The 27,364-nt window shown below is 46.8% G+C and overlaps 1 protein-coding gene across 7 annotated transcripts in view; it reads left to right on the top strand.

The window, feature by feature from the left end:
- Positions 1 to 27,364, top strand: part of RNF220 (ring finger protein 220) — a 164,087-nt gene that overhangs the window by 101,024 nt on the left and 35,699 nt on the right. For 4 of the 7 annotated variants that reach the window (XM_052666123.1, XM_052666126.1, XM_052666122.1 and 1 more), the window contains 5 exons: positions 2,013 to 2,058; positions 9,083 to 9,178; positions 12,003 to 12,045; positions 18,286 to 18,407; positions 19,406 to 19,538. In XM_052666123.1, coding sequence (XP_052522083.1) covers positions 2,013 to 2,058; positions 9,083 to 9,178; positions 12,003 to 12,045; positions 18,286 to 18,407; positions 19,406 to 19,538 — 440 coding nt within the window. Of the gene's footprint in view, positions 1 to 2,012; positions 2,059 to 9,082; positions 9,179 to 11,712; positions 11,829 to 12,002; positions 12,046 to 18,285; positions 18,408 to 19,405; positions 19,539 to 27,364 lie in introns of those variants that run through there. The other 3 variants (XM_052666128.1, XM_052666127.1, XM_052666129.1) reach the window with 2 other exon arrangements.

Genomic DNA, 27,364 nt, shown 5'->3' with positions numbered 1-27,364 from the left:
CTCTTTGCTGACGGCCCCTCCACTCACAGCCTCTTCCCAGCACAACTGCTGTGGAGCAGATCTAAAAGTGGTTGTCAGCACTGCTCCTCCCAATGAAGAACAGTACAAACAGAGCCCTTCCCCATCAGTCCCAATGGCAGCCCATTGACTGACCAAACTCTTCCTGGGAGCTCCACTTTCCTGGCACTACAACCATTGCTGGGGGGAATTAATGAGACTCTTCCTCTCAGCCTTGGAAAGGAATAATTTTAAACACCTTTAACAAGAAAAGGGAGGAAATGAGTTGTTGTGGTGGGTTGTTGGGTTTTTTTGTTTTTTGTTTTTACTTTAACCCAATGATTGGTTTATAAAAGAAAAAAAGTGTTGTTTCACACTTTGGGCAATTCAGAAAATGGAAACATCGTGGGAGGTGGAGGATTTTAAGCTCAATTTTGGCCATCATCAAGGCAGAACAAGTTCTATCTGGCATGAAGGCAAGAGGGAGCTGAAGATGGCATTTATGTCCCAACAGAAGTCCCAATTGCTCATACTGGGAACAGAGATGGGAGCGAGCGGCAGGGCTGTGGGACCAGAGATGGCCAGGCTGTGGGATGGGATCGGTAGCACACTGTAGGCAGCAGACACATTGGATGATGGTTGTGATGTCCTCAAAACACGCAGTACTTGTTCATTCTGAGCATCACACTCTGGGTATGCTCATGCGAAAGCAGCAGCTCACTGACCTGAGGGCCTGGAGCAGTGCTCTGCCATTTGGGGTGACTCAGTGGGGAGAGATCACCGCGGGTGTCACCTCACTGTGGGGCGGTGGCACTGGGAGAGGAGGGGACTGTAGCCCCGGGAGAAAACACCTTCCTCCATCCCTTCTCATTTCATAACACCCAGCCATCTGCCAAATCAAGGCAGATTAAAGCCAGCCAAATTCAATTTCTCCCCGCTGCCACTGCAGCTCGGCATCTGGGGCTAAAGTGTCCCCGACAAAGCGAACATGACAGGCACATTGCTTTTTTGTCACATCTAGTACCATGTTGATCTTCTAAAAGTCTCATAAAAATTTATTGATGTCTCCCATATTGCTGTGATTGAGAAGAAAGGAGCGTGTGTGTGCGGCACGGCGCGTGCAGGGGGGGGGGCACGTGCGTGTATTAATGCTCCTGAAGTAGATCTGATTTGATATGTCTTGTTCTATTGTCAGCATCTGTTTAGCGAGGCTTTTTAATACTTTCTGGCTGCCGATCACTCATCCTTAGCCTGGGATGCAGGCTTGCATACAAATTTTGTTATTAAACACAATTCCATCCCTCCCTTCCCAGCCCCCCCCCCCGCCCACCCATCCATCCATCACCTCCCTAGGCTCAGGGCATCCAGCCTGCGCTGTGAGCACCGGCACTGGGGCTGGCAGCATATTTCAAGCTCCTTTTGCCTGCTGCAGGTGCTTTGCATTGACAAATCGAATCACGGGGAAATCATTTATTTCCTAATGCTGTTTGCAGCATGTTAGCGGGAGAATTTACATGAGAGAGATTACTTTAATAACCAAAAAATTACAGCGCGGGCCTCCCCGCCATGTCGGCTTTGATATGTAATTGTTTCAAGTTTAACCTGTCTGGAGGGGGGAAGGTGTTATTAAATCTGCAGCATCTCCCGCTGGCGAGGGCAGGCAAGGAGGAGCGCTGCTCCGGGGACCTCCTTCCCTGCTAAACGGGGAGCAGACTGGCTTCACAAATCACTCCAGCCTGCGGCGGCAGCGGCAGCAGCGGGAATCTTCGTTCCCCTGCTCTTTACACTGATTTATTCCCCCTCTGCTTCCCATCCTCCTGTTTTATTGTGCCCGGCCCCATGCAGTGCTCACCACCTTCTCTGTGGCTATCATCCCATTGCCCCTATAGGCTCACTCCCCATTTTTCCCCAGGGTGGAAGAGCTCTTTGCTGTTGGAGATCCCTTCCAAGAGCTCCCCACACTGCCCACTGCAGTGTTTTCATGGCTCTGACCCCATTCTCTTCTCTTTTGGCAGTAAGAACTCCATCCTGAAGGATGCTATGGCTGCAGGCACCCCCAAGGTAAGTGAGTACCTCTTGAAATGTTTTTCCCTGGAGTGATGCACTTTATTTCCCATCACCTTCCCATCCCACTCCACTTTATGTTCCTTGAGGGTGAGACCGTCCCAGGAGCCAGGCTAGCACAGGGAATGCTCTTCCTGTTCCTGTTCCTGTTCCCCACCACATCCCGTGCAGCTGAGGAACGCTGGAGTTGAAGGACCCAGAAGGCTCCAGGATTCCAGATTGTGTCTAATGACAGCTAATGAGAGCTGATCACACGCATACTGAGCTCAAACTGTGAAATCATGCACAGGAGCTAAGGGGCCAGAGCCATATGCCAGCTCTGGAAGAGGGAAGCAGGGCCACCTCTAAGGGATCAAAGCATACCCAAATCACTAAAAGACCATTTCTCAGATGGATTCCCCCTCCCATTCCCTCGGCTCAGCAAGCCCTGCTTGCCAGGACCAAGATGCATCATAGCATCACTGCTGCAGCACCATCTGTTAATTAGCTGCCCTTAAGATGATGCTGCAGCAGGAAGGATCAGTGCTTGTGCAGGCAAGTGGCTGATAAGGAGCTCCAGGCCCTGCTTGCCTATTTTTTTCTGGATGCTTTGGGTATCTTTTGGAGCAGCTGGAATGCAACATGGGGGTCACTGCCTTGCCAAGCACATAAACACCCTGCAACCCCCCAGGCCAGGGGCTGGGAGGCAGTGTGCTCCTGGGATATGTCCCAGGCAAACTCAAACCCAAAGAGAAAATAAAGACCCAGAGGGAGTGTGGTTGCCTTTGGGCATCCTGAAGGAGTGAAAGGCACCTGCAAAATAATGTCTGTGAGGGAGAGGGACGGGAGAAAAGACAAATGAGCTGTTTGGAGGTATATGCACCACATGAGTGGCAGCCAGCAGATAAAGAAGAAGGTCCATCTCTCGGCAGGGCTGGGCTTTTGAAGTTTCCATTGACAAAGAATCCCATTTGCCTTGAGCGAGGGGATTAAACTGGGACTGGAGAGTCGTTCTATGTAAAGGAGATCAATCGTCCCCTGTCACCACATGGATCTTTTCCCTTTGCCCGTCACGTCTGGGCCTAAGAACATTAACTTCAAGAAGCCACGAGAGCAGGGAGGGAGAGGGTGAAATCAGGAAATCTTTCATTCCCTTCTCAGAGAGCTTGAAAGCCTCTCAGCCCAGGAGGATTCATTATTTCTAGGTGGTTTTTGCTGGGAGACAAGTCCTGTGTGGCACGGACAGGTGATGTGCTGACCACCGGGTGAGCTCGGTGTTAAAGTCCTCTCTGTCACCACACAGGGCTCAGAGGATGAGGTGCGAGTCAAGGCTGCTCCTTCCCTTGTGCCCATCGAGCCATTGGGATGCAAATTCCCTTTGAGAAAGCCCATTCCTTCCCCATAGTTACCCCAGCAAACATCTCTCCCTGCCGGTAGCAGTAAGCACACATCCCTCGCTTCCTGCTCTCCTGCCCTCAAGAGCTGTCACTCACTGTGCTGGGTCAATTTTCATGGCAATATGTCAAAGAAAATCCAATCACTCAACATGGGATGCGATGAATGCAGGATTATTGTATCAAGTTCTTCTATTATCAGGGCTGACTGAGGCACTGACGGCCAAACAAGGGCTGCGAGATGGGGACTGCGGACGATCCGTCTGCCCATGCAGCAGCAAAATGGGGAGCTCCAAAGTGGTGCCTTCATCCTCATGTTGTTGAGAGCCCAGATAACTCCCGCATGTGTGTCTGAGCTTTGCAGAAGGCAGAGGTGCAAAAAAAAGTGCTAAAAACCCACCTGCTTTGCTGTAGAAGAGGTCTTCCCCATGCATAGGAATTAGAGAGAGCCCTGATTTCCCTGTGGCACTCATCTCTGATGACAAGCCTGAGACATCAGGATGGATGGGAAAAGAAATCCCATTCCCCAACATGAGCTGGGTGTTGGTCAGTAACCTTTCACATCATTTTGGGTCCTCATGGGGAAGTCCAACAGCAGAGCCACTCGGGAGGGCACGTCCTGGAGATGTGTCCCAGTCAGCCATCCCCCAGACCTCTCTGAGCCCAGAGTGTCTATGCAGGACTTCCCCAAAGGCTGACTGTTCTGGCTTGTCCTTGAGAGGTAATGCTGAGAATCTTGCACCCCCATGTGCTCCCAGTTACCTGAAAATGCTTTTTGCTACTGTCTGGCTATGACTCTCCCTTTGTGGATATAGAATCAGAGCATTGTTGGAAGGGACCCTTAAAAGGCAATTAGTCCAACTCCTCTGCAATGAACAGGGTCACCTAGAGCTCTGTCAGGTGTCCAGAGTCTTATCCAGCCTGACTTTGGATGTCTCCAGGGATGGGGCATCCATTACCACTCTGGCCAACCTGTTCCATCATCTCAGTGGGACATTTAGGGAGATCTCTCTCCCTAAATTTCAGAGACTTCCTCTTGGCCATACATGACGGCAGACTGCCTTTCCCACCAAAGCCCAGCTCGTGTGCCAGGTCCCACCACCAGCAAACACTCCGGGTGCTCCCAGACCTCCGCTGTGATCCCCCACCCACCCTGCAGTTTTACAGCTTGGCTGAGCAGTTCGAGAGAGAATTACAGCACCTAGAGGGAAATTTGACCACTAAAGCCCTCCAAGGAGAAAGAGCTTTGAAACAAGCGAGATTTGGAGCCTGAAACCCTGACAGAACGGCTGTGCTAAGCCCTTGCCAGCTGCCTGACTGGAGATGAAATTTCTAGCACGATCATTTAACTTCTCCATATCATGTCTGGTGGTAGGGGCAGGGGCCAGTGTTGGGGCCCCAGGGCTTTGACTCCTTCTCTTGTGTCATGAGCTCGCTGTAGGGGCTCGGGAACGTCACGCTCCTCCCTGTGCAACACCGATTTACGAGGAAGGATTAAAAAGCCAAATCTGAATGCCGTGGCAAGGCTGCAGCCAAGGTGGGGACATGGGAACAGCCTACAGATCTGTGAAGGAGGGGAAATTACCTCGGGTGTGTGCCGGCTGCCAGCTCAGGGTGACGAATACCAGAGCCACTCCAACACAAACCTCCAAGAGGTTATGTGCCATAACACAAATCAGCGCTGAACAAAGCCCCTCGCTTTGCTTGGGCTGAACATCTGTGCTGGAGACACAGCACTGTGCAGGAGGAGCACGCACAGACTTGGTCTGGGGGTCGTGTCCCAGCTCCAGAGCACAGATCTGTCCCCTCCATCCTGGCTGTAGCCACTGGTGGCTCAGTGTGAAGGGGTCCCCTATCCTGTGCAGTCACATCACCGAAATAAATCAGCAGCTCCCTGCTGACACTGTTATTTCTGCTCACTATTCACATCCTTCCCATGTTGAAGCTTTCTATCCCCAGTTCCATCCCACCCAGATAAAAGCCACCACATAATTTCGCCTTTCGCTTGCCTGGCAGCAAATGTGGACCCTCCAAAAGCTTCTAGGAAAGTCAGCTTTAATAGTAGCATCTTTTTGTCAGGGATCCTCCAGCAGCAGCATAACAAATGGTGAGCAGAGGGAAGGAGGAAAATCGCAGCCAGGCCTGGTATCACTCATTGCTTTCGGGTTACAGTTCCCAAGTGATAACAGCTATTAGCAACACTTTGACGGCTTCCCTACCGTGGAGGGGAGGGCAGGAGACAGAAAACATGTCAAGCCATCACCTCCATGTTAAGTGATAAGTACCTATTTAGGCGGCAGAGTTAAAGCTGAATGCATCAAGCAGGGAACACTTTGTGCCAAAATAAAAAAAAAAATAATAAAAATAAAAATAAAAAAAAGATTATAGATACATAGAAAGCAGGGTTGGGGTATTTGTTCTGCTGACAGCAGCGGTGATGGATTGTTTAAGAAAAATAGACTCCCCGTGTTTTTCCAGGGCTGTCAGAAAGCCGGAGCCCAGCACTTCAATACCCTCGAATGACCAGACTTGAAAGGGAGCGGGATGTCAGCTGGGCTGTGTCCAGCTTCCATCCCTTCCTGCGTGATGGAGGCAATGCCATGCACCTTTGGTTGGTGCCAAACCTGCCCAGCACCAAACGAGGAGAGGCACAGCAGGAGGGGCCGCAGGAAGGAGCGAGCGCATGGCTTGGACAAGATTGATGGCCTCGTTGCCATTAAGAAAAAAATTAGCCGGTGGCGGCTATCATATTAAAGGGTGAAGAAGCCGTGAATTATTTTCTTAAAGATCTTATCACTTACAATGATAATTTTACCTTCCAAAAGGCCACTTTTAATGAGGCGAGCCAGGCAAAAAGTCATGATTTAATGCCAGATTTTTTTTTCCAAACACATTTTACTGCTTTTTTGTCCATGTTTAAAAAGCGCCGGTGACCTTTTTTTATTTAGCTTGCCCCAGGTGTAATGCTCAGGCTGATCCTCTCAGGGTTTATAACCTCCGCAGAGAGTGCCTTTACCCAATGGAGAGATGATTTAAAGGGGAGGGAGAAATATGAGGCTGCACAGCCGCTCACACATGTGTCCTCAACGCGGGGAGCTGTGGTTTGCCAGGGAAGGGGCAGCAGGAGATGAGGATGCTCTCTCCCAGTAGCTCCAATCTTACACTGGCAACCAAGGCAGCAAGCAGCCCCTGTTTTGGAGTGAAAAGTTGGAAGAGGGCTGGAGGAAAAATGCAAAGCTGCCTTCACCTCTACAACTGTCTTCCCAGATGGTGGTAGTGAGATGGAGCAGGGCTCTATCACTGCCTCTACTCTGCTCAGAGCTACCAGCTTGGCCACAGCCACTGGGAAACAGCCCCAGTGCAACAGTCTCAGGGGAAAGAGGCCAAAATCAGGAAGGCAGAGAAGCTGGCCAACTGCATTAGTGGACTAGATGCCCTTTAAGGTCCCTTCCAACTTGAACAATTCTGTGAAGTCACCTTTTCCTCCAGCACCTTACCCAATGCCACAGACCTTAGGATTGCCTTTCCCCTGCCCCATGCTGTCCCACCAGCATGGGCCAAAAGGCAGAGTGTGCCACATCGCCAGGAAACAAGAAAAACAGATGAAGTCAAGCCTCCTAACAGCAAAGTGGAAGTGTGACTTGGCATCACTAACGCCGTGTTTAACATGCCGGCGAGGTATTTAGAATTGAAGTGCTTGCACACAATTTAAAAATAGACAGTTTATTAATCTAAACTGCAAGTGTATGTAGAAGAGGCCCCAAGATTGACATCTTTGGGATTAGTTTAGCCCTGCGTTTTTCCAGAGGTCATCGCCATGGTGCTCAGGAGGTTTGTGGAATAAATGGGGCCGGCGTTCTTCCCGGGACCACACGCTAAAAACTAATACATAACGTTTAATTTACTGTCTCCATAGCTAGCCCAACCATTTTTCACATAATAATATTGGATTAGAGTTACCAGGAGGCTGAGGGGGGAGAGGGAGGTGGGAAGGATCTGTCTGTCGCCAAAGAATGGGGAGGTGGGTGGTTTTTCCCCTTCTCTAGACTACACTGGAAGACAAAATGTATTTAACCCTCCCAGCTCAGCGTGCTTGGTTTATTAGTGGGGAAAGGGCAGCAACACTGCTACAACTGGGATGTTGTTCTGGAGCCCTATTCAATGCCCACACTGCCCTGCTCTCCTCTCCAGGAGGGCTGTCAGAGCCCAGGGATTGCCTCCTGCTGACCAAACGGATTTGTGTGCTGAGTCATCCTTCCACTTGCTCGTATCTTTCCAAAAAAAAAAGCACATTTTTTCATGTTTCATTTCAGCCCAGAGGCAAATGTTGCTGGAAAGCTTGCCTTTCTCCAAGGTATTATGCTTTTTAATAATGTTGTCACCACACTTGACCTGTCCAATTCAGATGATATCTACACTTCCCTTCGCAAACATACACATCTCCGAGCAGTCATTTATTGTTGGATCTTGCCAGCTGATTCCTGGAAACAAACATCTGGAGAGCCAAGCTTACAGTGTATATCTTTTCAACGTATTGTGCTACATTTAACCTAGTTTAGTTAATTTCGATTTCAAATTAGAATTTTAAATTGGATTTCCCCCTCTAATTCTTCCAATAATAAACTTGACTCACAACTCAGCATACATTTTTTTAAATGCTGTCAAACTCCTGCAGCAATTTCTCCTCTCAGGTTCACTGCATGTAGAATTTGGACTTAGCTACTGTTGACTCGAAGTTTATCAGCGATTTCTTAGGTCTCAAATATCACTGATCTTTTTAACCTTCTAAAAGGCCTTTTTTTTTTTTTTTTTCATGTGCTACTTATTAAAATAAATAGCATCGTTACAGAATGAAGGGTGGCTGTGCTGCCGAGGTGCTGAGAGCTTTAATGCAAAGCTGCTGAGAGATTTAGTGCAACTTGCAGAGACAGATGAGCACATGCTGGCACTGCTCCATGCCAGCACAATGCTGCATTGCCATATGGTTTTTGTGGATTTCTAGGGTGTTTTTTTTTTAACCAGGGGACTCTGCTGGATCCCCCATGGCATCTGCAGGGCAGTGCATGGCTGTGCAGTGCTCTGACACTGCATGTGCAAGATGCTCTCCAGCACAGGAGGGGCACACGTTGAGCAGCACTCACTAGTGTGGCTATTTCATTTCCTACACGGGCTGGGCAACCTCTGTGGTCCAAAGATGCATTCTTGTAGCTCATCTGTCAGATGGGGCAGCGGATGGTTGATAGGAGAGAAGGCAAATTTTTAAGGCAGTTCTCATCCACTGAATCACTTTAAATTGCACACCCAGGCTCAGCTGGCTGTCCCCTTTGGGCTGTGCTTCTAAAACCAGCAGTGCATGTTGCAAATAGCATCAGCTCGACCCTGCTGCTCAGCCAGCAGACCCACCGGCCTCTTCCAATGGGATCACTCATCACTGTCTGAAGGACAGTTGTCCTTTTGTTGCCTGATGTCACTGCACTGGGCTATAGCAGGCCACAGCCCCGCAGCCCAGCCCCAGGCAGGGCAGGCAATGCACAGCATGAGAAGCACAAGGCCAGCCTCACATTGCTCCCCATGCCCTTGAGGGCAGCTTAGTCAGGGGCAGAGCATTGGACGATGCTCACAGCATGAATTTCTCCTTTCTCTCACAGTCAATTTTGTTGTCGGCTTCAATCAAGCGGGAAGGAGATTCTCCAACAGCATCACCCCACTCCTCGGATGACATCCATCACTCAGACAGATACCAGGTAAGTAGGCAGGCACCATCCTTGCTCTCCGCTGTATGTGGGAGCCAGCTCACCCCAGCAGCTCTCCATCAGCTCTGCATGCCTATAGAGCACCTTGTCCCTCACATGGCCACGCAGGCGTGCTTCTGTCTGCACAGTCCTCCCAATGCTGGCTTTCAGTCATAGCTTTAAATCTTCGCAGAGCTTTCTGCTGCGTTACGTTCATCATCTCTGCCGTTGCCATGGCTGTGTTTGTCATTACTTACTCCGTGCTTTGTGAAACTTTCAGAGAAGTGATTTTTTTTTGGAAAGCAGTGAATGATGTCAGCCTGCAGCAGGACAGAGCTCTCCATTTCACTGGTGTACTGCTACCCAGCAAACGGACTTGTGATTCCGACTTAAATGTTGGCAGAGTGGTGCCACCATGTTTTATAACCCTGCAGGTTATATAAAATAAATAAATAAATAAATAAATTCTCTACCCAGAGGAATAGCAGGTTTAGACCTGCTGTGACACACTGAGTAAAAGCTCTGGGAGACAGAGCAAGAAAGGAAGAAGAAGGCAGCAGCCAGAGTGCAGCTCAGCTTTTTGGGGATCTGTCTGTGGTTTGTGGGCAGGCTGGCACACTTGACTCCTGCTCAAGACACATCCACACTGTTTGGCTGCAAGCCTGTGCTCAGCCACTAGCTTCAACAAAGCTCTGAAAGGCAACAGGAAAAATAATGGTAGTCTTTAGCACAGTGCCGAGCATGCCTTCAGCTACCATGGGGAGAGGCTGGGCGGGCTATGGCTGTATTTGTGTCAGGCATAAATCCACCACCCTATGTGCCATTCTACCCCTATACCCTGTCCTATGTCCATGGCCCAGTGTCCCTCACAGTGATGTCCTGTGCTCAAGGTCAAGCCGTTATACATCAGCCACTCGACACCAGCCCAGTCTGCATCAGTATCAGCAGAAAGAGAGCTGATGACCATTCTGTGTGCCCAGCCCAGCAGCTCCAACTAAAGCACGTGCTCTAGAAGATAGGTCCTATTAATAGCAGCAAAAAATGTGCGCTTATTGCCCATTATTCTGTCCTCTGACCTATTTATCGGTTATATTACCAAAAAAGACAGATCCTCCATTGTTTGCTACATACTCTAAGGTACCCTTCAGTTCTAATGCTGTGTCATATCACGGTCACTTCACCCTCATATGAGACCTGGTACAAAGTAAGAGCAGCAAATCCCACAGAAGATACGGAAATGCCTAATACAAGCATTCCTGCTCTCTTCCCTGCTTGCTTTTTTAAGGCTAATAAATAAATAATGTTCTTTCCAAAAGGGTGTGCAATTGCCTTTTGCAATGTCCCCCTTTGCTCAGGAGCACCCCTCCCACCCCACTTCTCCAGATTTCAATCTCTGTGAACTTGGCGGTCCCTTGCAGTCCTCTGTTCCTATAAATTTTTATTATGTCATACTTGAGGACGAATATTCTCAGCAAAAGCCCCCTCTATGTGCTGAGTCTAGTGAGTCTCTAATGTGTTTTAAGTTTGTGAGTATATTTTATGGAGGGTTGCAGCCCTTAATGCAAATGCGTAATGGGAGCTGTAAGTCTGCACTGCAGGGAGAAAAGACCTCTGGGGCCTGATTTTCATTTATGCCTATGCTGGCTGCTTTATGCTCCTCAGGCAATGTAAAGGGACCTCAGAGTGGGTGCCAGGATTGTGTAAAGCCTCAGCCTATCCTTAATAAAGCCACAATATGAATGAGAATTCATTCTTCCTGGCTTACCAAGCGAAACATTCAGGAAGCAGAGCAGAAGACTCTCATGGTGACTTTAAAGCTGCAAAATTTAGCTTTCCGTATGCAGAGGTGTGCTAGTATTATGAATGCCTCTTGTGGGGATTTAATAATAGCAAATATTCATTGTATTAGCAGCATGCTAAGACGGGAATCATTGGAGCACACATTTTCAGAATCCCCACGGCTTGGTTTTCTTAGTCCTCATGCTTATTTACCACGGGGACACTTGGGGAAGAAGGAGATCTGTGAGTAGGAGCGCTGCAGGAATGCTGGCTTGCTCAGTGCCCTCCTCCACCAAAGCCTCAGTGGTGAGCGCGCCTCCTGACAGACAGCTTAATTAATTGAAAGGGTAGAACCCACAATCGGCAGCGCCCTATTGGGTAAGGACCCCTTGTGTCCAGTTGCTCCTGGGCTCTTATTGGCCCTGTAGCACAGGGTGCCAATTGCCCCTGGGTTCTGATTGGCCATTTGCCCTCGGGTTCTACTTGCACCCGATCTCTCATTGGCCACTCACGCCGGAGTCCCACTCGCCCCTCATCTCTAATTGGCCAAACCTCCCTAGTTTCCTACCGCCGCTGAGCTCTGATTGGCCGGGGCTCGCCGAACCTTGCTGCCGCCTGTCGGTTGCCATGGGAACTTCCTCTCCTCTCCCTGCCGCTTTCCCGGTGAACTTTCACCCGCTCGGCGGCGGGTCACATGACCGGGGCCAACATGGCGGCGGCCGCTGGGGGCTGATCGGCGGCGCCTGCCGGGCCGCGCCGTATCCGCCCGCATCCCGGGCCACGCGGGGGGAGCCGCCCCGGGGCCGCCGCCTCGTCGCCCCGCCGGCCGCCCGCGGCTATGCAGAGCGGCAGGAGGGGGCCCGGCGGCGGGGGCCGGGAAGAGGTGGGTGCTGGAGTTGGGCCGGGGGGGGGGGCGGGCCCGGGGCCGGTGCGTCGTCCCGACGATGCGCGGGGCGGGGGGACCGGGCCTTGTTTACAAGGCAGGGGCAGCTGTTGACATCCGGCGGCCGCGGGCCGGGGGCGCTGACACGTGTCCGCTCTTGTCTCCCCTCTGCAGACCTTCCTGCGGGTGCGAGCGAACCGGCAGACCCGGCTGAACGGTGAGTGCGGGCCCTCCTCCATCCTCCCGGAGCGGCCCGGCCCCGCTTTCTGCCGCTGGGGTCCCCGCACGAACCCGCGGCAACCCGGTGCACTCAGGCTCCTGTGGCACTGCCCGGGTCCTGAGGAAACTTTCCAAGTTGCGGTGTGGGCATTGCTGTATCTGACGTCACCTTCCGTGGTTTTGGGTTCTTGAACTCCCGGTTGCAGCCTGTGTGTTACTTTTATGCTTGAGTTTCTGCGTGTTGATAACAGCAAGTAGACAAGGTTATCTAGTGAGAAGTGCTTTAGTATTTAGAAGTATTTAGAAAAACTTTATTATTTAGGCTGAAGCTGAAATGCTTCTCCCAGATTCGGAGGAATTGGAACTTTCCTGTACAAAGTAGCAATAATTGGTCATCTGATTTTTCTATGGCCTATATGTGACCCGTGTATTTTGTATGGCCTGTAGCCAACCCAAATTGCAGCGTTCAGATGCCATTCAGGTGCTTAAGCTGCCAGGTGACGCGTTTATATTGAGCTTCCTGCTGTGGTTGTGTAGGACAGAGTGGGGTTTTAAAAAAACTTTTTAAAAAAAAAAAAAAAACCAAACACAACTTCATCTTAACCAAATAACAAAAAGCTTTAGATTGTACCAGTACTGGAGTAGTTTGCTTACATTTGAAGTACTACTTCTTGTATAGTCTTCTTAAACAAGTTGAAGTTTTATTAAGTTACTGACCCAATGTCTTTGATAAGAAATACTGAACTGAATTCAGAGGCGGCTTGGAGAGTTTCAAATGCGCACCCTGAGGGCCAGAAGCTCTTGAAGGTCTGTCAAGTCATACAACAAAGAGATGAGTTGCCTTGTATCAATATCACATAATTGTTGGCATGTGTGCTCACATCCACACTGCTAGATGAGCGCAGTGAGCTGCCTGTTTGCAGGCAGTCCCCTTTCCTGACACAGACTTCAGATGACTGAAGCACACTCAGGTGTTACTCTGCAATGACTTGTTTTGTGTGACAAAGGTCTCTGGAGTCAGTGATGTCAAACTGTTTCTTTATCATTTTTGGATAGTTCAGTCTAAGCTCACACCTTCTGCCTTTTTTCTGGCCAATAATTTTATTTAACAAAAAAAGTCTGAACGAGGCTTGTGAGGTTCTTGGCATTGTGGAGTCCTCCAGGATGAATGAAAGCTCTTGATGACAGCATGCTCTGCTGAACCAGCTCAGCAGTGCTTTCTGCTTTTGACTTTAGCCTGAAGCAGGACTGCAGCACAGTCAGTATGTGCTGCAGTCTGGGACCTGCTTTGGGTTGTTTTTGTGAACTGAAGGGGCTTGTCAGCTGAAGGGAGGCTGCTACTTCTGCATGGCATTTGCATTGCTCTCGCTGAACCTTCTACTCTTTTTAGGAGTACAGTGAACAAAACTAACAGTCATCATCCAGATGAGGGCATTTTGATTAAATAATACACTTATAACTGTAATTGTTCTCTTGTGTACCTTAGCAGGACTAGGTCCAGAGCTAGGGAGCTGGATGCAGAAATATTAGCTGAAGTGCTTTGGTCAAGATGGATTAGAGTTGGCTCCTCCTCACCTTATCTTTTTATGACTCTTGATTATTACTATTCCCAGAATGTGCCCATGGTGATACCTGGCTCAGTCCTGAGCAGTTAGATGAGCATTCAGCTGGGTGGCTGGATAGTGTATTCAGCTGCTGTCAGTGCTTATGAGCACTGAACTCTGCCTGCTTTCTCATTTGCTCCTCTGCATTTGTACCAAAATAACTTATTCGTAAGCTTCACCATGTTATTGTTAGTTAGTTAACCAATATCATTCCAGATGGAGAATGCTTGAGTGCTCTGGAAAAAAAAAAGTTTATTTATCTATATCTTGTATTTTAACAAGCTTCTTATCAATCACACAGTTTTATAGCTTGTTCTGTGAGAATTATTTCCTTATCCCTATTGGTTTGCATGGACAAAAATTGTGTAGGACTTGTCCAAGACATCTGGCATTCTGCTTCGTGTTCTTATTGGCACATAACATATAGAAAATGCAAACTTATGTTAAAGAAAAACCTACTATTTCACTTTTTTTCTATTATATTTTAAAGGTTCTTCTCAGTGTTGCTGTTACCTGTTTGTCTGGCTGTCTCTGTAAAGTTTCTTACCAGCTGAGCTTCAGGATCACTTTTGGAAACTCCCCCTGTAAAGAGGGACCTGCAGTGTTTGCTGTTCTCCCACGTAGTCCTTGACTCAGATCTCAGCTGCCCTGGCTCTTTGTGCCTGAGTGGCCTCTCGAATTTTCTGGATATGTTTCATCCCAGTGTGGTCACTTGAGACAGAACAGGAGCTAAGGAAAGAGAAGGTAGAGAAAGGGATGTCTTCTGTGAGCCTGGGTGCAGTGTAGATAAGACCTTATGTGGTTCACATATACTTGGTCCAGAATTCTGATTCCGTAAGTCAAACCTTTAACTTACCTTGGACTGTACATAAGATAATTGTAAGCTCTGTGCATAAGGCATTTGTAAGCTCTGGAGCAGCAGATTAATGTTGTCTGTAAGACACATGGTCTAGTGTTTTTGTATCTGAAGTTCCCTGTCAGCCTCAGTGAGTTAATCCAGCACCCTTCACCTGTGCTAAACTCACTTCATGGGGTTGTGTCCTTGTGAACTCAGGCATATGAGGTGCTGATTCCTGGTGTAGCTATATGTTAAAGGAAGCATTTTGTTCATTTGCCTTTTTTCCCATATTGCTAAAGTCAAAACTTGAAGCCACTCTGTAAATTGATGCTGAAGGAGTTTAATACTGCAGGTCTGCTTAGAGGCACAGTTATGATTAGTGTACAGAGCATGGATTCAGCAGGTCAAGTCTGTGCAATCCTTGGAGAACAGCGTCAGATGGAAGATTGCTGAAAATTATCTGTGTTGTTGAGACCCTTCTGTGAATTTGGCCTTTAGTGTTCTCTCTCAGGCAGATGAGCAGCAAATCATACGCAAGGTCTGAAACAGATTTATTCTTGACCATCTGTTTTCCTGCTTTAGCTTGTTCTTGAGGTGGCTTTTTGTACTCTGTCATAGCTGTCTTTTTTCCCTTGGATCAGATGCTCTTGGGTAAGTCGATCTGCCACAGAAGCCTTTTGTGATGAGTCCAACAAAGTGTAAACAGTCCTCAATACTTTTGTAGTAGATTTGTGGAGAGCAGGTGCTACCTCTCATGCCTAAATATCTCTGATTCACATTTAGGGGTATTTGCAAAGTTGGCATTCTCAGTAGAGCTGCAGAATGGGTCCTTACAATGATCTTTGTGGTTTGTTGCTGCACTCAATTCACCACAAGCGCACCAAGTGCTCCAGTAGCTGGTGATGGGTGGGGGAGGGACAAAGCTAGGTGATTTTCACTGGAAAGGAGACCAAAATGTTTCCATTTAATTTGATTGGCCTGCCATTGCAGGAGCTGCTAATGATGTCTGCATGGGACTCGGGGGACCACTCAAACTGGTGGAGGGAATCATAAGAGATATTGCGAGTAACTTAATCATCTCCTTGGATGCTGCAGGAGAGGTTTGTCTCGTGTCCACTGCTGGATGCACTGGAAGAGCACTCTGGGTGTAATTAGACAGCCCCATCCTGAGGGTGGATTTCTGTTTACTGGGAAGCGTGGCAGTGAAAACTAAAACCCATTAGCTTTCCTTCCAGGAAATTTTTCTGAGCCAGAGCATAACCTAATCCTCAAGCATTAATAATTCTTAAGCCTAGATGGGAAGAGCTGTGAGAAAGACACTCGGTCCCTTCCACCTGCGGAGGGCGGCCTGGCTTCCTCTCTCCCCTCCTGTGGGAAGGCAGCAGAGATTTGGAAGCCCAGACTGCTTCTGCCTATGTTTTTATCTCGCTGAATTACAAGAGGGAATCACTTTTTTTTTTTTTCTTCTTTCTTCTCCCAAGCTCCTGCGACAGGAGTGTAGGGGAGAGGGATTAGTGAGCTAATTAGAAATGATCGCATCTATCAACACTAATTAAGAATCCTGTGGTCTTACTTGCGTGTTCTTTTGAGCGGTTCCCCTTCGGGACAGCACCACAATCACCCCCTGCCTTTGGGGCCGCTCTGTCTCTGCTGTGCTGATTGGAAGTGATGGCAGGGCTGCATGTCGGGTATGGAAGATGTGGCTCGGGATGGGCTTTCGAGGCTGCAGCAGTCCCTTTGGTTTTCTGCTGTCAGCCAGGGGCACACCGGGCCTCTGTGGGCACCACTAATGACCACAGAATTAAAATGGCAGGGGATTTGGTTTCAACACTTCTTCTGTCCAGTGGCTTTTTCACTTGTGACACTGGAACTACGAGGGCTGCTTCGCCAAGGAGCCACCTGCTGAGACCTACCAGAATATTTTAATGCTCCTTCCCTCCATTTCCCTGCTTAAAAAAAGGGTGAGCTGAGGGACAGGTGCCTGTCGCTAGAATAGAGAAGGCTTGCTTTCTGTCTTCCTGCATTTTATTTTTTTCTGGTCAGGTGAGCGTTTACTGGAATACAACTGAGTCAGTTTCCAGCCTGCTCTCTCAGGGAAGAAGCCCTGCTAGGGGGTGTAGGTGCTCCCTGACCCGGAACTTCAGAAAGCTCTTATGCACTGAAGTACAAACCAGACAGAGTATGGTTAAACACTGTCCCTGGTAGTAGTGCTGTGCCAGCTTGGAGGGTTGGTTTGGGGGCTTCCAAGTGGGGAGATAAAACAGAAGACTTTAGGGGTCATTGTTTTAATTAGAAGTGGAGTATAATTCATTTGGGCGCTCTGAAATAACACTTGGTGATTATCGTTTGCTTTTGTATTGACTGGAAGTCATGCAGTTTACTTCTGGAGTAAAAGCTGACGCTGCAGATAAAATAACTGGCTTAAGCAGATAAAGTAGAAGGGAAACTACCAAGACATCTTACCAGAAATACTGAAGTACAGACTGTGAAACTCCAACACCAGATGAAAGCAGTGTGCAGTTACTCAAGAGAGCTGTTGCTGTTCAAAGAACTGGGTCTCAAAGACACTCCTGCTCTGGTTGGAGTTGTCTGTTATTATTATAGGAGAGTTGTGTTTGCAGAATCCTTTTTATGATGCCAGGAACACAGGTTTGTTTTGAAGGAATTTTTTTTAATTTTTTTAATTTTTTTTTTTTAATTTTTTTTATTTTTTTTTTGGCAAATCTGCTTGCTTTCAGTGAGGAAAAGCAGTGCTCCAGATATACGAAGCCTTCATAATAGTGGAGTTTCAGAGCGTAGGGGAAGGTGAATATTCCTAATTCTGAATGGTGGGAAAGCACATCCAAACCCAGACATTCTTATGTCCAGCAAAGCCAACAATAAAGCCCTGTTTCAAGGCTGTGGTGGTGTGTTCAGCTCCAGCTTCATCAATCACACGATGCTGTGAATGCACGAATCTGATGTACCATAGGGGACAGTTGACACAAACTTTCCTGTACCCTGGTGTGGTCCTGGCGTTGCAGCACCTTTCTTGTTGTCTCTGGCTGCAGAGAGCTGTTATCTCACAGGTTTTGTGGACAAGGCTTTCAGAGCACGCTGCAGCACTCACCATGTCAGGAACGATTTCTGCAGCTTTTTGGTGGTGTCATCTCTCATTATCACACGGGCTTTCCTTGGGCTTTTCCTTGTCTCTCATTCAGAATTTTGACCTTCCATATTAATTAAATAGGAACTTTCCTGCAGCCAGTGATTGAGTTATTCAGTAATACCTGCCTAAAGCCATCATAATAAAGGACAGAAGTTCTATTTAATGCAAATGATTTGGTTCCAGATGTTTTGATCACATTAAACGATGGCTCAAATTAACCAGAGATCATATTAAGCAACAGGCTACCTTGGCTGCTTTTTCTAATCAGCGTGAATCCTAACATGTTTGTTTCCCAGAACATGCCCTGAAGAAGGCAGTTTCTCTATGCATTAGAACAGTGAAATAAAAATAACAGGGAGAGACAGAAGCTGTCTGGGGTGGGTGCTGTGTTTTTCACAGCAAGGATCTTTCCATAAATGCTACCTGCTACTAAGATCTGCTTGTGACAGTTTGGGAAGGAATCATTTAGGGCGTGCAGGAGACACTCCTGAAAGTGGCTGTCTTACATAATTTGTCTGAGGCTTTCTGGGCACTGCAGTGGCTTTCTGTGGTCAGAGCAAGTTTCTATGTAAGGAATGGATGGATCTACAAACTTGACATGTCTTCCTTTTTCCTTTTTTTTTTTCTTTCCTTGCTTTGTCCATGCAGCTCGGATTGGAAAAATGAAACGGAGGAAGCAAGACGAAGGGCAGGTATGTCCCCTCTGCAACCGACCTCTGTCAGGATCCGAGGAGGAGATGAGTAGGCATGTGGAACAATGCCTTGCAAAGGTAGAGGCGCAGCAGGATCGCCAGCTGCCATTCCCTTCTCCTTACTCTCAGCTTTGTCTGACTTAACATGGGACAAACACTAACACTGTTGAGCTTGCAGGCAATGCTAACTGTCTCCCTGAGATCTGTAGTCACTTCCTCTGTCTTGGAAGGTGGATTCTTCTGGATTTTCTCCTGTTCTGCATTTATTTCCTGCACTCTTTCACTAAGTCTAAGTTGTAGAAAGTAAGTGTAGAGCTGTTGAGTGTGTGAAGCCTTTTATAGTGCTGTATGCTTCCTATGCAGCACAGCAAGAAGAGTTCTTTCTGCACGGCGACAGCATTGGAATTACTTTTGTTGGATTCTTTTGTAACAGGCTGGCACTTGTAAATGTTTCATGACCACCTTACTCCAAAAATTGTGTTCAAGCAGAACTGTTCTCTTGCTGTTTTTTCCAAAGACAGCAAGGAATAAGGAGGAAAAAGCATCAGGGATAAGAGAATTGTCATAGGGCTTTCTGTGCTTGTTTTGCAGGGAAATCCCATAGCAGAGATAACAAATTCATTCATTCTTGTCATCTCAAGAAGTGCGTGGTGTAAAGACAGGTGTCTTTTGATCAGTGTGCCTCAATAATGCTCTAGGAGAGTATTCCTTGTCAGCTCCTGTAGCCTGGGAGCTTCTCAGTGCTGGGGATCAAAGGAATCTGTTGTTTAGATGATAAATAGGGAAACTGTGCTCCAAGTAGGGGAACACATTGAAATGCACACCAGTGTCATAGGAACCAGAGCTGAATTTTGCTTGTGCAAAACTGATGACCCCCTGCCACTTCTTTTGACTTTAAGGTTGTCATGTTCTTATAGTTCCCATTTACTTCTGAGCTCAGATGGCTGGGAATGGGGAGGGGAGCAAATCCTACCCTGGAGCAGTCCAGCTTTCCTTCTCTATCTCACCCTGAGTTGTTAACCCTGCAGTGCTATTTCATGCGTCTCAACGCTCTGTCCCTGCTTTCCCCTGTGCAGAGAGAAGGTTCGTGCATGACCGAGGATGACTCTGTAGACATCGAGAACGAGAACGGCAACCGCTTTGAAGAATACGAGTGGTGTGGGCAGAAGAGGATACGGGCCACTACTCTCCTGGAGGGAGGATTTCGAGGTGCGCCCATGTTTTGAGTCCCTTGTAAATCATTCTGCTGTGGTAGGTGACTGTGGCTTGTTGTTAAAGGGAGGGACGTGGAAGTTCTCTCCCAAAGAATGGGACCTTAACCCTTTGCAAGAACGTAAAGCAATTTCAGCTTTCTGCCCCTCTGGAATGGTAAGATTCAAAAATTGTGCAAGTCCTCAGCAAACGCGTGGAATTATTTCTTGCTTGAGAAATGTGGTTAAAGAGGGGAACGGGTAGAATGGGGAGATCATTTGGGGAAAATGGATTCTTATATGTTACACCTAGTATCATATACGTGGAAATATGTGAAGAGACGGAAATAGAAATGAAATTGTAAAAACTCCCAGCCTGGAGTGACGAAAGCTGGTGTACCAGCCTCTGGTGATGTATTGAAGGTGACAGCTAAGTCGCTTTAGCACCTGCATAAAATATTAAAGGCCCGGTTGTGCATTTATCACTCCATCCCTTTTAAGGTTGATAAATGAGAATCCAGAAACCTGCTCTGCACCTCCAGCACTGCAAGCCCTTAGGGCTCCCAGACAAACACATTTTATTTTTCTCCTTCTTCTGCTCCTTCCCCAGTGACGGGGAAATCAGTTACTGAGGAGAGAGTGAGTTATGGTAAAATTTGACCTCTCATGAGCTTTATTGGTGAATGTAATTTTAGCTAGAAACCTGTCCCCTCTCTTACACTCAGCCTTTTGGCCTCAAGGAGGAGGATTTACTAAACTGCTCTTTGGCACAAACCTCTGGCACTAAGGAGAATCTCACAAGCAATCCACGTAGTGCATACCTAATGAGGGGAGGAATGCTGGCTCCCTCCGTTCAATAAAGAGGGTGGGATGTAATCTCTTCCTATATCAGCTTGGATTTTAATTTAAAATATCTCAAGAGGAAAGGCTGCTAAGTAAGGGACTTGGTCTTAAAAGCCAGTCGTGTGCTCAGTGGCAACCTGGCACTCCTGATCTGCTCTTACCTTCCTCTGAAATTATATCATATTAGAGCAGGTATCAGGAGCACAGAGGTGAAGGAGCAGCTTCTACTGATTTTAAAGGCTACCCATCGAAGCTCATGTTGTTTGCTTTCTGTGTCTGTGGCCTTCATTCTTGTTACTTCTTTTCGGCATGGAGAGTTGAATGATACTGGGTAGCAGTCTGATGAGACCATGCAGGGCCTTAGGCTTGTGTTTAGTACAGTTATTACAATCAGTAGCAGAGAAGCATGGGATGCCTGTGTGCTTTTGTCTCTACTAGTCCTGATTAGACAGGATACTCAGTTAATTCCTGACAGACCATGCACATACAGAGTGTACTCATGCACTCTGTGCACCGAGCAGACGAGTTTTAGAAGAGAGCACAATCTTCCACTTCTTTGGCTGAAGCATTGTGCTGTCTTCACCTGGATCTATTTCCAGTGGTGTCTGAATTAATTCACTGAGATATGGACTGAAGTTTTCATGCAGCTTCAGTCAGGGTGTTCTTCATACAAGGCTCCAGGTTGACAAAGTGTGTGTAATTGATAGGGTTAGGCTATATAAATACAGAGGGTTTACACCCTGATACTTTTTATTTAAACTGGAATTCTCAAGTGTGTTAGTTTGCATTAAATAAATCAACTACTTTCCTTCACCATCAAAGATTAAATAGATCGTAACAGCAGTCATGGCTGCAACCTTCTCACCTAGCTGGCTGTATGTGAATCTCTGAATCTGATGTACAGAAGTAGCCTTGCTTCCATTGAGAATTATGAGGTCTGTCTCTTCTTTCCTTACCAAGATCTGCATGACACTGTCAACAGCATTTAGTTGTGTGAACTGATCCAGTAAAGTACCAGCAAACTGGAAGAGGTGAGCATGGGTAAACCCTCTGTAATTGCCCTGATGGGAAGGACGTCTAGTTGACTCCTGCTCTTGGTGCAGGACGCTATGCTATAGGCAGGATACTATTTAAAACCAACTTTCTGCCTAATGTTTTGGGATGGCTAGATGATGGCTGCAGGGTACCTGCATACCCTATTCAGGAATCTTCCATAAAATGTGGGAAGTGAAAGCAAAGCTGGAAAGCTCCTCTTGTTAGCTGATTGAATTTCTTTTTAAGGAAGTTATACTTTTCCATGCTCCTTTTAGTGATTCTCCTATTTTCTCTGGTCTTTGTTGGTCAGACCTGCTTTGTGCACTCTCAGGTAAAGCTGACTCTCCTTTTCCTTTCTCAGCCAATGTTGGTTCTTCCCTTGTTCTAGGGACAGAGTCCCTATTGTACAGCCTTGAAGCACAACACGGTGTTCTAGAGATGCTCTCCAGTGCTTAAACGTGCTTTGTCTGGAGTTGGTAAGGCCCTCATTAACCCTTGTCACCCGAGGCTTCATGTTTGGCTCTGTTCCCTTTGCTAAAAAGTAGCAGCGATGTGGAAATCAAAGGTCTTTTATAATGCCAGACAGCTTTTGCCAGGCTGCAGGGATGTCAGGGATGTCTGAAGAGTTGACATGGGGAAATATATAAAACCAGAGGGGAGAATAGACATCCATGTGTCTCATCAGTTTTGGTTTTAATAGTGTGTTGCTGGGAGGAGATGTCACAGCTGGGCGGTGAGTGGAGCAGGATGCTGTGGCCAGCATGTATTGCACGAGTTGGCTCAGACGGTGGGCAGCGTTGCAGAAGCAGCTCAAACTTAGCACAGGTTCCTGGCTGCCTACTCTTATCATCTTTGGTTAATGGGCATGTTTATGTGCCTCTCAAGGTCAGTAGAGCTTTGCTGAAAGATCTTGTCAGTTTTTTCAGGCGAGGGAAGGCTGGGACTTTTATTTTTTCTTTTTTCCTTGAAAGCAGGTCAGGGACAGTAGCAGCCCAGCTCAGATTTTCTGGAAGATGGTTTAATACTTGAGAGCAATCACAGGCTGAAAGCCTCACTTGTGTGGTTCCCAGGATGAAGTTTTCTTGATCCCAAAGCTATGGCAGGGAAGATTTGCTCCTCTCACCTTAGGGGCTGTCTTAAGAAGTCCAGCAGAGCTGAAGTACTCCTTGCTTGCCATGGTTCAGCGTACTTGACACAGCAGTTGGAAAGGAAAGGAGATAGTAGCAACTAGGAATACAGCCTAGGTGAGAAGTGCTGAGATTAGTATGCTGTCTCTTAAGCAGTTGGGCTTGGTGAAGGCATTCAGTCAGGAGTTATTTAGTACTTCTAGAGGTTCTCCTGCCTTCGCAAAGCATCGTCTGCTATTGCTTCATGTGCTTATCTCAGACTGGATCCGTGCAGGGTATAAATGAAGACTGTTGGCAATTAGATAGCATTTGGAATGGTTTTGTTTCAGCAGAGCTTCTGTTTGAAGCAGGAATTCATAGTTGAAGATGACTGCAGAAGGCTACCAGCATGAAATACCTACTGCTATTTTAATCAAGCTCTTGCTTCAAAATGTAAAGCCATAGAGAGGAATTAATAAAATATTTCCCTATCTCACAACTGTCACAAAACTGAAATTTCTTTTGAAATTCCTGAACCATCTGTCCCCATGTCCCTGGATCATCCCTTTCTGATGGTCTTTGTTACAGGAGATTATTTCATGCAATCTTTGTCTAATGAGTTTCTCTGTTTAGGAAGCCAACGAGGCTTCACAAGTGAAAGCATCAAGTGGCTCCATCTCTGATGTTTTTTAGTTGTTTTTTTTTTTCTACCACTCAACGTATTTGTAGCAATTCTTCTGTTCCTCTCCAGAATGGATGCACGTTACCCTCAGTGTTTACACTGTAAGGTTATCCCTTTAAAGATTTCCTGAGGGAAGTTCAAAAGGGTTTTTTTCTTTGAAAGATTCACTGTCTCTTTTTGTGTGTATGTCTCTTACTTGAAAGAAGGAAAAAGGAGGGGGGGGAGTGAAAAAAAGTGCTTTATCTGAAAAGAATCACATCAGCTTCGCGCTGATAGAAGCTGCTGTCATCTCTTAAACGGCTTAGCACAGTCAAAAGGCAAGAGGACTTAAAACAGTGTCTTACACAGGGATCGATGGGTGGAACATATAACTCGTAACTGAAAAAAAAAAAAAAAAGCACAGGGGGAGAGATAACGGTAATGATTGCATTGAGGGAAGCTTGAGGGAGGCTTGTGCTTTGTAACACAGCTTCAAAGGTGTCTGGGCCGATGCCTGAGCAAACTGTCCTGTGAAGTCGTGCCTCTGCAGGGCTGGGAGCAGGGGATGCTTGCAACCTTCTGTTCCCCAGCAGATGGGACAAAGTAGATGAGTAAACACCAGGTTAGCAGCTCCCCCCTGCTGCCTCGTGCTCGACGAGGGGTTCTTCCCACTCCGTCTCCGGCCGCTCTCTCTGGAAGGGGCTGTCCGGGAGGGAGCGGCTGGGGCTGGCGGGGGGACAGGATGTCAGTTTATCGATCGCACCTCAGTCAGGAGAGCTGCAGGCGCAGCGCTCTGAGCACGAGCGGCAGCGTGCTTAATGTGATTGAAAGGCAGTTAAAATGGCGGTGACCTTTTCAGGGGGAATTAGATTGCCTGCCAAGAGTGGTTAGAGGGAGTGATAACGCCAGCTTGAGGAAGCTGTCCAGTCTGCTTCAAAGGGAGGGAGACAGCGACAGGGAACGCAAGCTAGTAGCAAGTACCATTTAAAGCACGAACCACGCGGTCTGATAGAACAGAGATTGCTGTCCTCTTTAGATATGAAAAGATTGAAGAATTGTAGCTACGTTCTCTCCACCCGCACCGTCCTCCTCTCTTCCATCTTCCCCCAGGCAAAGCTTTCCTTTGGACGTGGAAGCAAGATAGTCACCGTTGCTTTCGGGGGTTTCTTCAGCAGGTTGTTTCCTTGAAAATGACACAGAAGAGAGAAAGACTTTGAAAGTGTTGATGGTAAACAGGGAATTTTCAGGGGCAGATGCCTTCTAAGAAAGATCGACGTGATGACAACTGATGGATTGTGAATGCTTCTGAAGATGAATTGAGGATTGCTTGACTCAAGCTTCTCTTTCACAGAGTCATTAAGTTTGGAAAAGATCTCTAAGATTCATCTAGTCCAACTGTCTCCATGCTGTTCTGCTCCCAGGCTAGCAAAGGGCTTGTTATCTATTTGTTAATGTATTAAGCAGGAGAAAAGAGCAGCATCAGTTAACGCATAAGAAGAGAGACTTGGTAAGACTTTATAAGCTGTAACCAAGTGTAGTTATCCCAGGGTACTCATTTGCATTGAATCTCATGTTGTGTACGATTAGGGCAGCTGTGTAGAAAGTGAGACTATATTAAAATGTGTGAAAGTTTACAGCAGATGGCTGCGGTCCCACAGCCAGCTTTATCTCCGCAGAATCAGATGTGCATTGGTTTGAGTAGCAAATGATGTAGACTGGCCTTCTTCCTCTGTAAGTTAGTTGTCCAAGCAAGCTCTATGGCAATAGGGCATGTTCCTGCATTTGTTTTCTTTCTGAAGACCTCTAACATTAGAAGCACATTCACAAGTGTAAAATCCTGCCCTCAGAATATAAGTAGATGCTTTTCAGTTTTCCTGCCACAGCAAAAGGTTTTGGTGAGTACAGTGACCTTTGTCTGGTAACTACCAGGGCAGAAAGAAATAGAAGAGGAAAACTCAGCTGTGCTGCTCAGTGCAATGTAACAATCGTCGAACTCTTCCAACAAAATACTGCCTCTTTCTTACATGTACAGGGAAACTGAAGGATGAGGAAACAACTTCTCTAATACTGTGAAGATAGTGCAGAAGAGCTTGACATAACTAAAACCCCTTAGGAGCCAAATGTGCCTTCTTTTTCAGATAAAGTATAATGGGGCATGCAGGAAAGCTTCTGCAGATAGGGCGATTTCCCATTTTTCTGTGTGATGAGCTTCACACAGCATTTAGGGTCATACCAATAAGAAGGTATAAACTGATATATTCTGGAAAGGAATTTGAGCTGAAACTTGCAGCTTCTCCTACAAGGCCACGTGGGAAATAAAATGTCATTGGTGTACTTAGGCCTTTTTGGAAGACTGATTGAGTAACCAGAATCGTCTTCCCCATTTCTGTGGGATGAGTCAGAATTCATTCATTTTGCCCTGTCATTCTAAAGCAGACTTCAACTTGGATGCAGAGGAGTCTGTGGTGAGAGTATGGGGAATCTTTGCCATAATGAAATTCTTGATCTTCCTCCTACTTCGCAAGAATTCAGTTCGTTGCCTTTCTCTGTCACATTTCCAGCAGAGCTTTCTTCATGGCTTGGTCTGTAAGGTGAATGCAGTACTGCATCTGCATCTGAATGTCCTTCTCTCTTTTTCCTTCTTGGCAATTTTGCTTTCCTATGTTCAGCTTTCTACCTACTGCTGGCCACTTCTACCTGTTGTAAGCTTTGAAGTGGGTGAGATGTGTAAATCTGATGTTTCTCAAGTGCTTATTTTATGCCTTAACCTCTCTTTAGAGGGCTGCTTCATCCCGGAATGCTTGTATGTCTTACCTTAGCCATAGTGTAAAATGGTGGTAATCCTAGTAATCCTCGTTGCTGAAGGACAGCACTTTGTACTTGTCTGATGGAGTAGCCCAAGCATTTCTTCATGTTGGCATCTCTCCTTTGAGAGGAAATACTTCTCTGTAAGGTAACTTGAGCTAAAAATGCTGCGGATCTGTTTGTGTAGTCCTGTAGCTCATGTGATTCCTATATATACCTGACTATTTCACCATAGCTTATAACGATGTGTAGAATTTGAGGGATTCTGTGACTAATAAATGTCTCTTAGGCACTGTGTTGTATATTGATGTCAGACTGACTTTGGTCAGTAGAACAAAGAGGTGAGAATAATCTGATTTGAAATTAAAAAAAAAAAATCCTACCTTACCTATAAAAACCATCATGAACCACCACGCAAGTGTTGCTCAATATCCTGTGTGTTTAAAGTTCACACAATGCTTCAAGCAATTGGTTTCATCGTTTTGGAACATCATGTGATTAATAGGACTCAGCAAAGTAAAAATCACATTAACTTGGGGGGGGGAAAAAAAAAAAAGAAAAAAGAAATCGGCGCTTATAGACACTAAAAGTCGTGATTGTTGATGCTGCATTTTCATTAACTTTAACGCATGCAAAAATCTGAGAACCTAATTTTTGTGCTCAAACTGCCAGAACGCATTAGCTGAGAGGAGCACAATCAACTAAATCTCTTGCTGTTTGATTTATGTAACAGCAACAGTCATCCTGACCAGAAAAAGAGTTGCTGTGGGATGAAGGGGAATTCTCTCCATTTGACGGCGTTATGTATATCACTTGAGGGGGGAAGGGATGTCTGTCACCCAGCAACAGAGAAAGGAGAAAAAAATTAATTAAAAAGAAAACAGAAGAAGCAGTTGTAAACCCCTGCAAATTGGCAGGGGGAGTAAGGGAGCAGGTAGAGCACCTGAAACTACTCCATTTTTTGAAATTGACTGGATTTCAAGTTGACAGCATCCCCTTAAACTTCAATTTTCCTAGGTTTCAGACGTGCGGTGTAAGACCTTCCAGTCCCATCTGCTGTTCTTGCTTAGCTGCTCTCTCCAATCCATTTTTCTAGTGGTCTGTCTGCTTTGAATTTGAAAGTCCTAGGCTTGAACGCAGTCATTTGATAATTTTTATGTTTTCTCCCCAAGCGTCTGCAGTTTTGCCAGAACTGCAACCTTCTTCTGGGAGCCTCGGGTCAAACTTCAGCCCTGAGCACCGCACAGCTGATTGACGTGATTTTAATAGCATTTTAGAATACAGTTGTTAAGTCAGGGGCAGTGAGATTTTTCTAAAGGAAAAAGGAGCACGGGTCTCAATGGCTTTAAACAGCTCCTGTCTCCACATGTCTCTTCTTACACTCGGTGGTGAAAC

This window comes from Tympanuchus pallidicinctus, unplaced genomic scaffold (assembly GCF_026119805.1).
Source record: "Tympanuchus pallidicinctus isolate F22 unplaced genomic scaffold, pur_lepc_1.0 scaffold7, whole genome shotgun sequence".
Classification (NCBI taxonomy): domain Eukaryota; kingdom Metazoa; phylum Chordata; class Aves; order Galliformes; family Phasianidae; genus Tympanuchus; species Tympanuchus pallidicinctus.
Note: the sequence above shows the minus strand (reverse complement) of the source record. Positions and strands in the feature narration are given on the sequence as shown.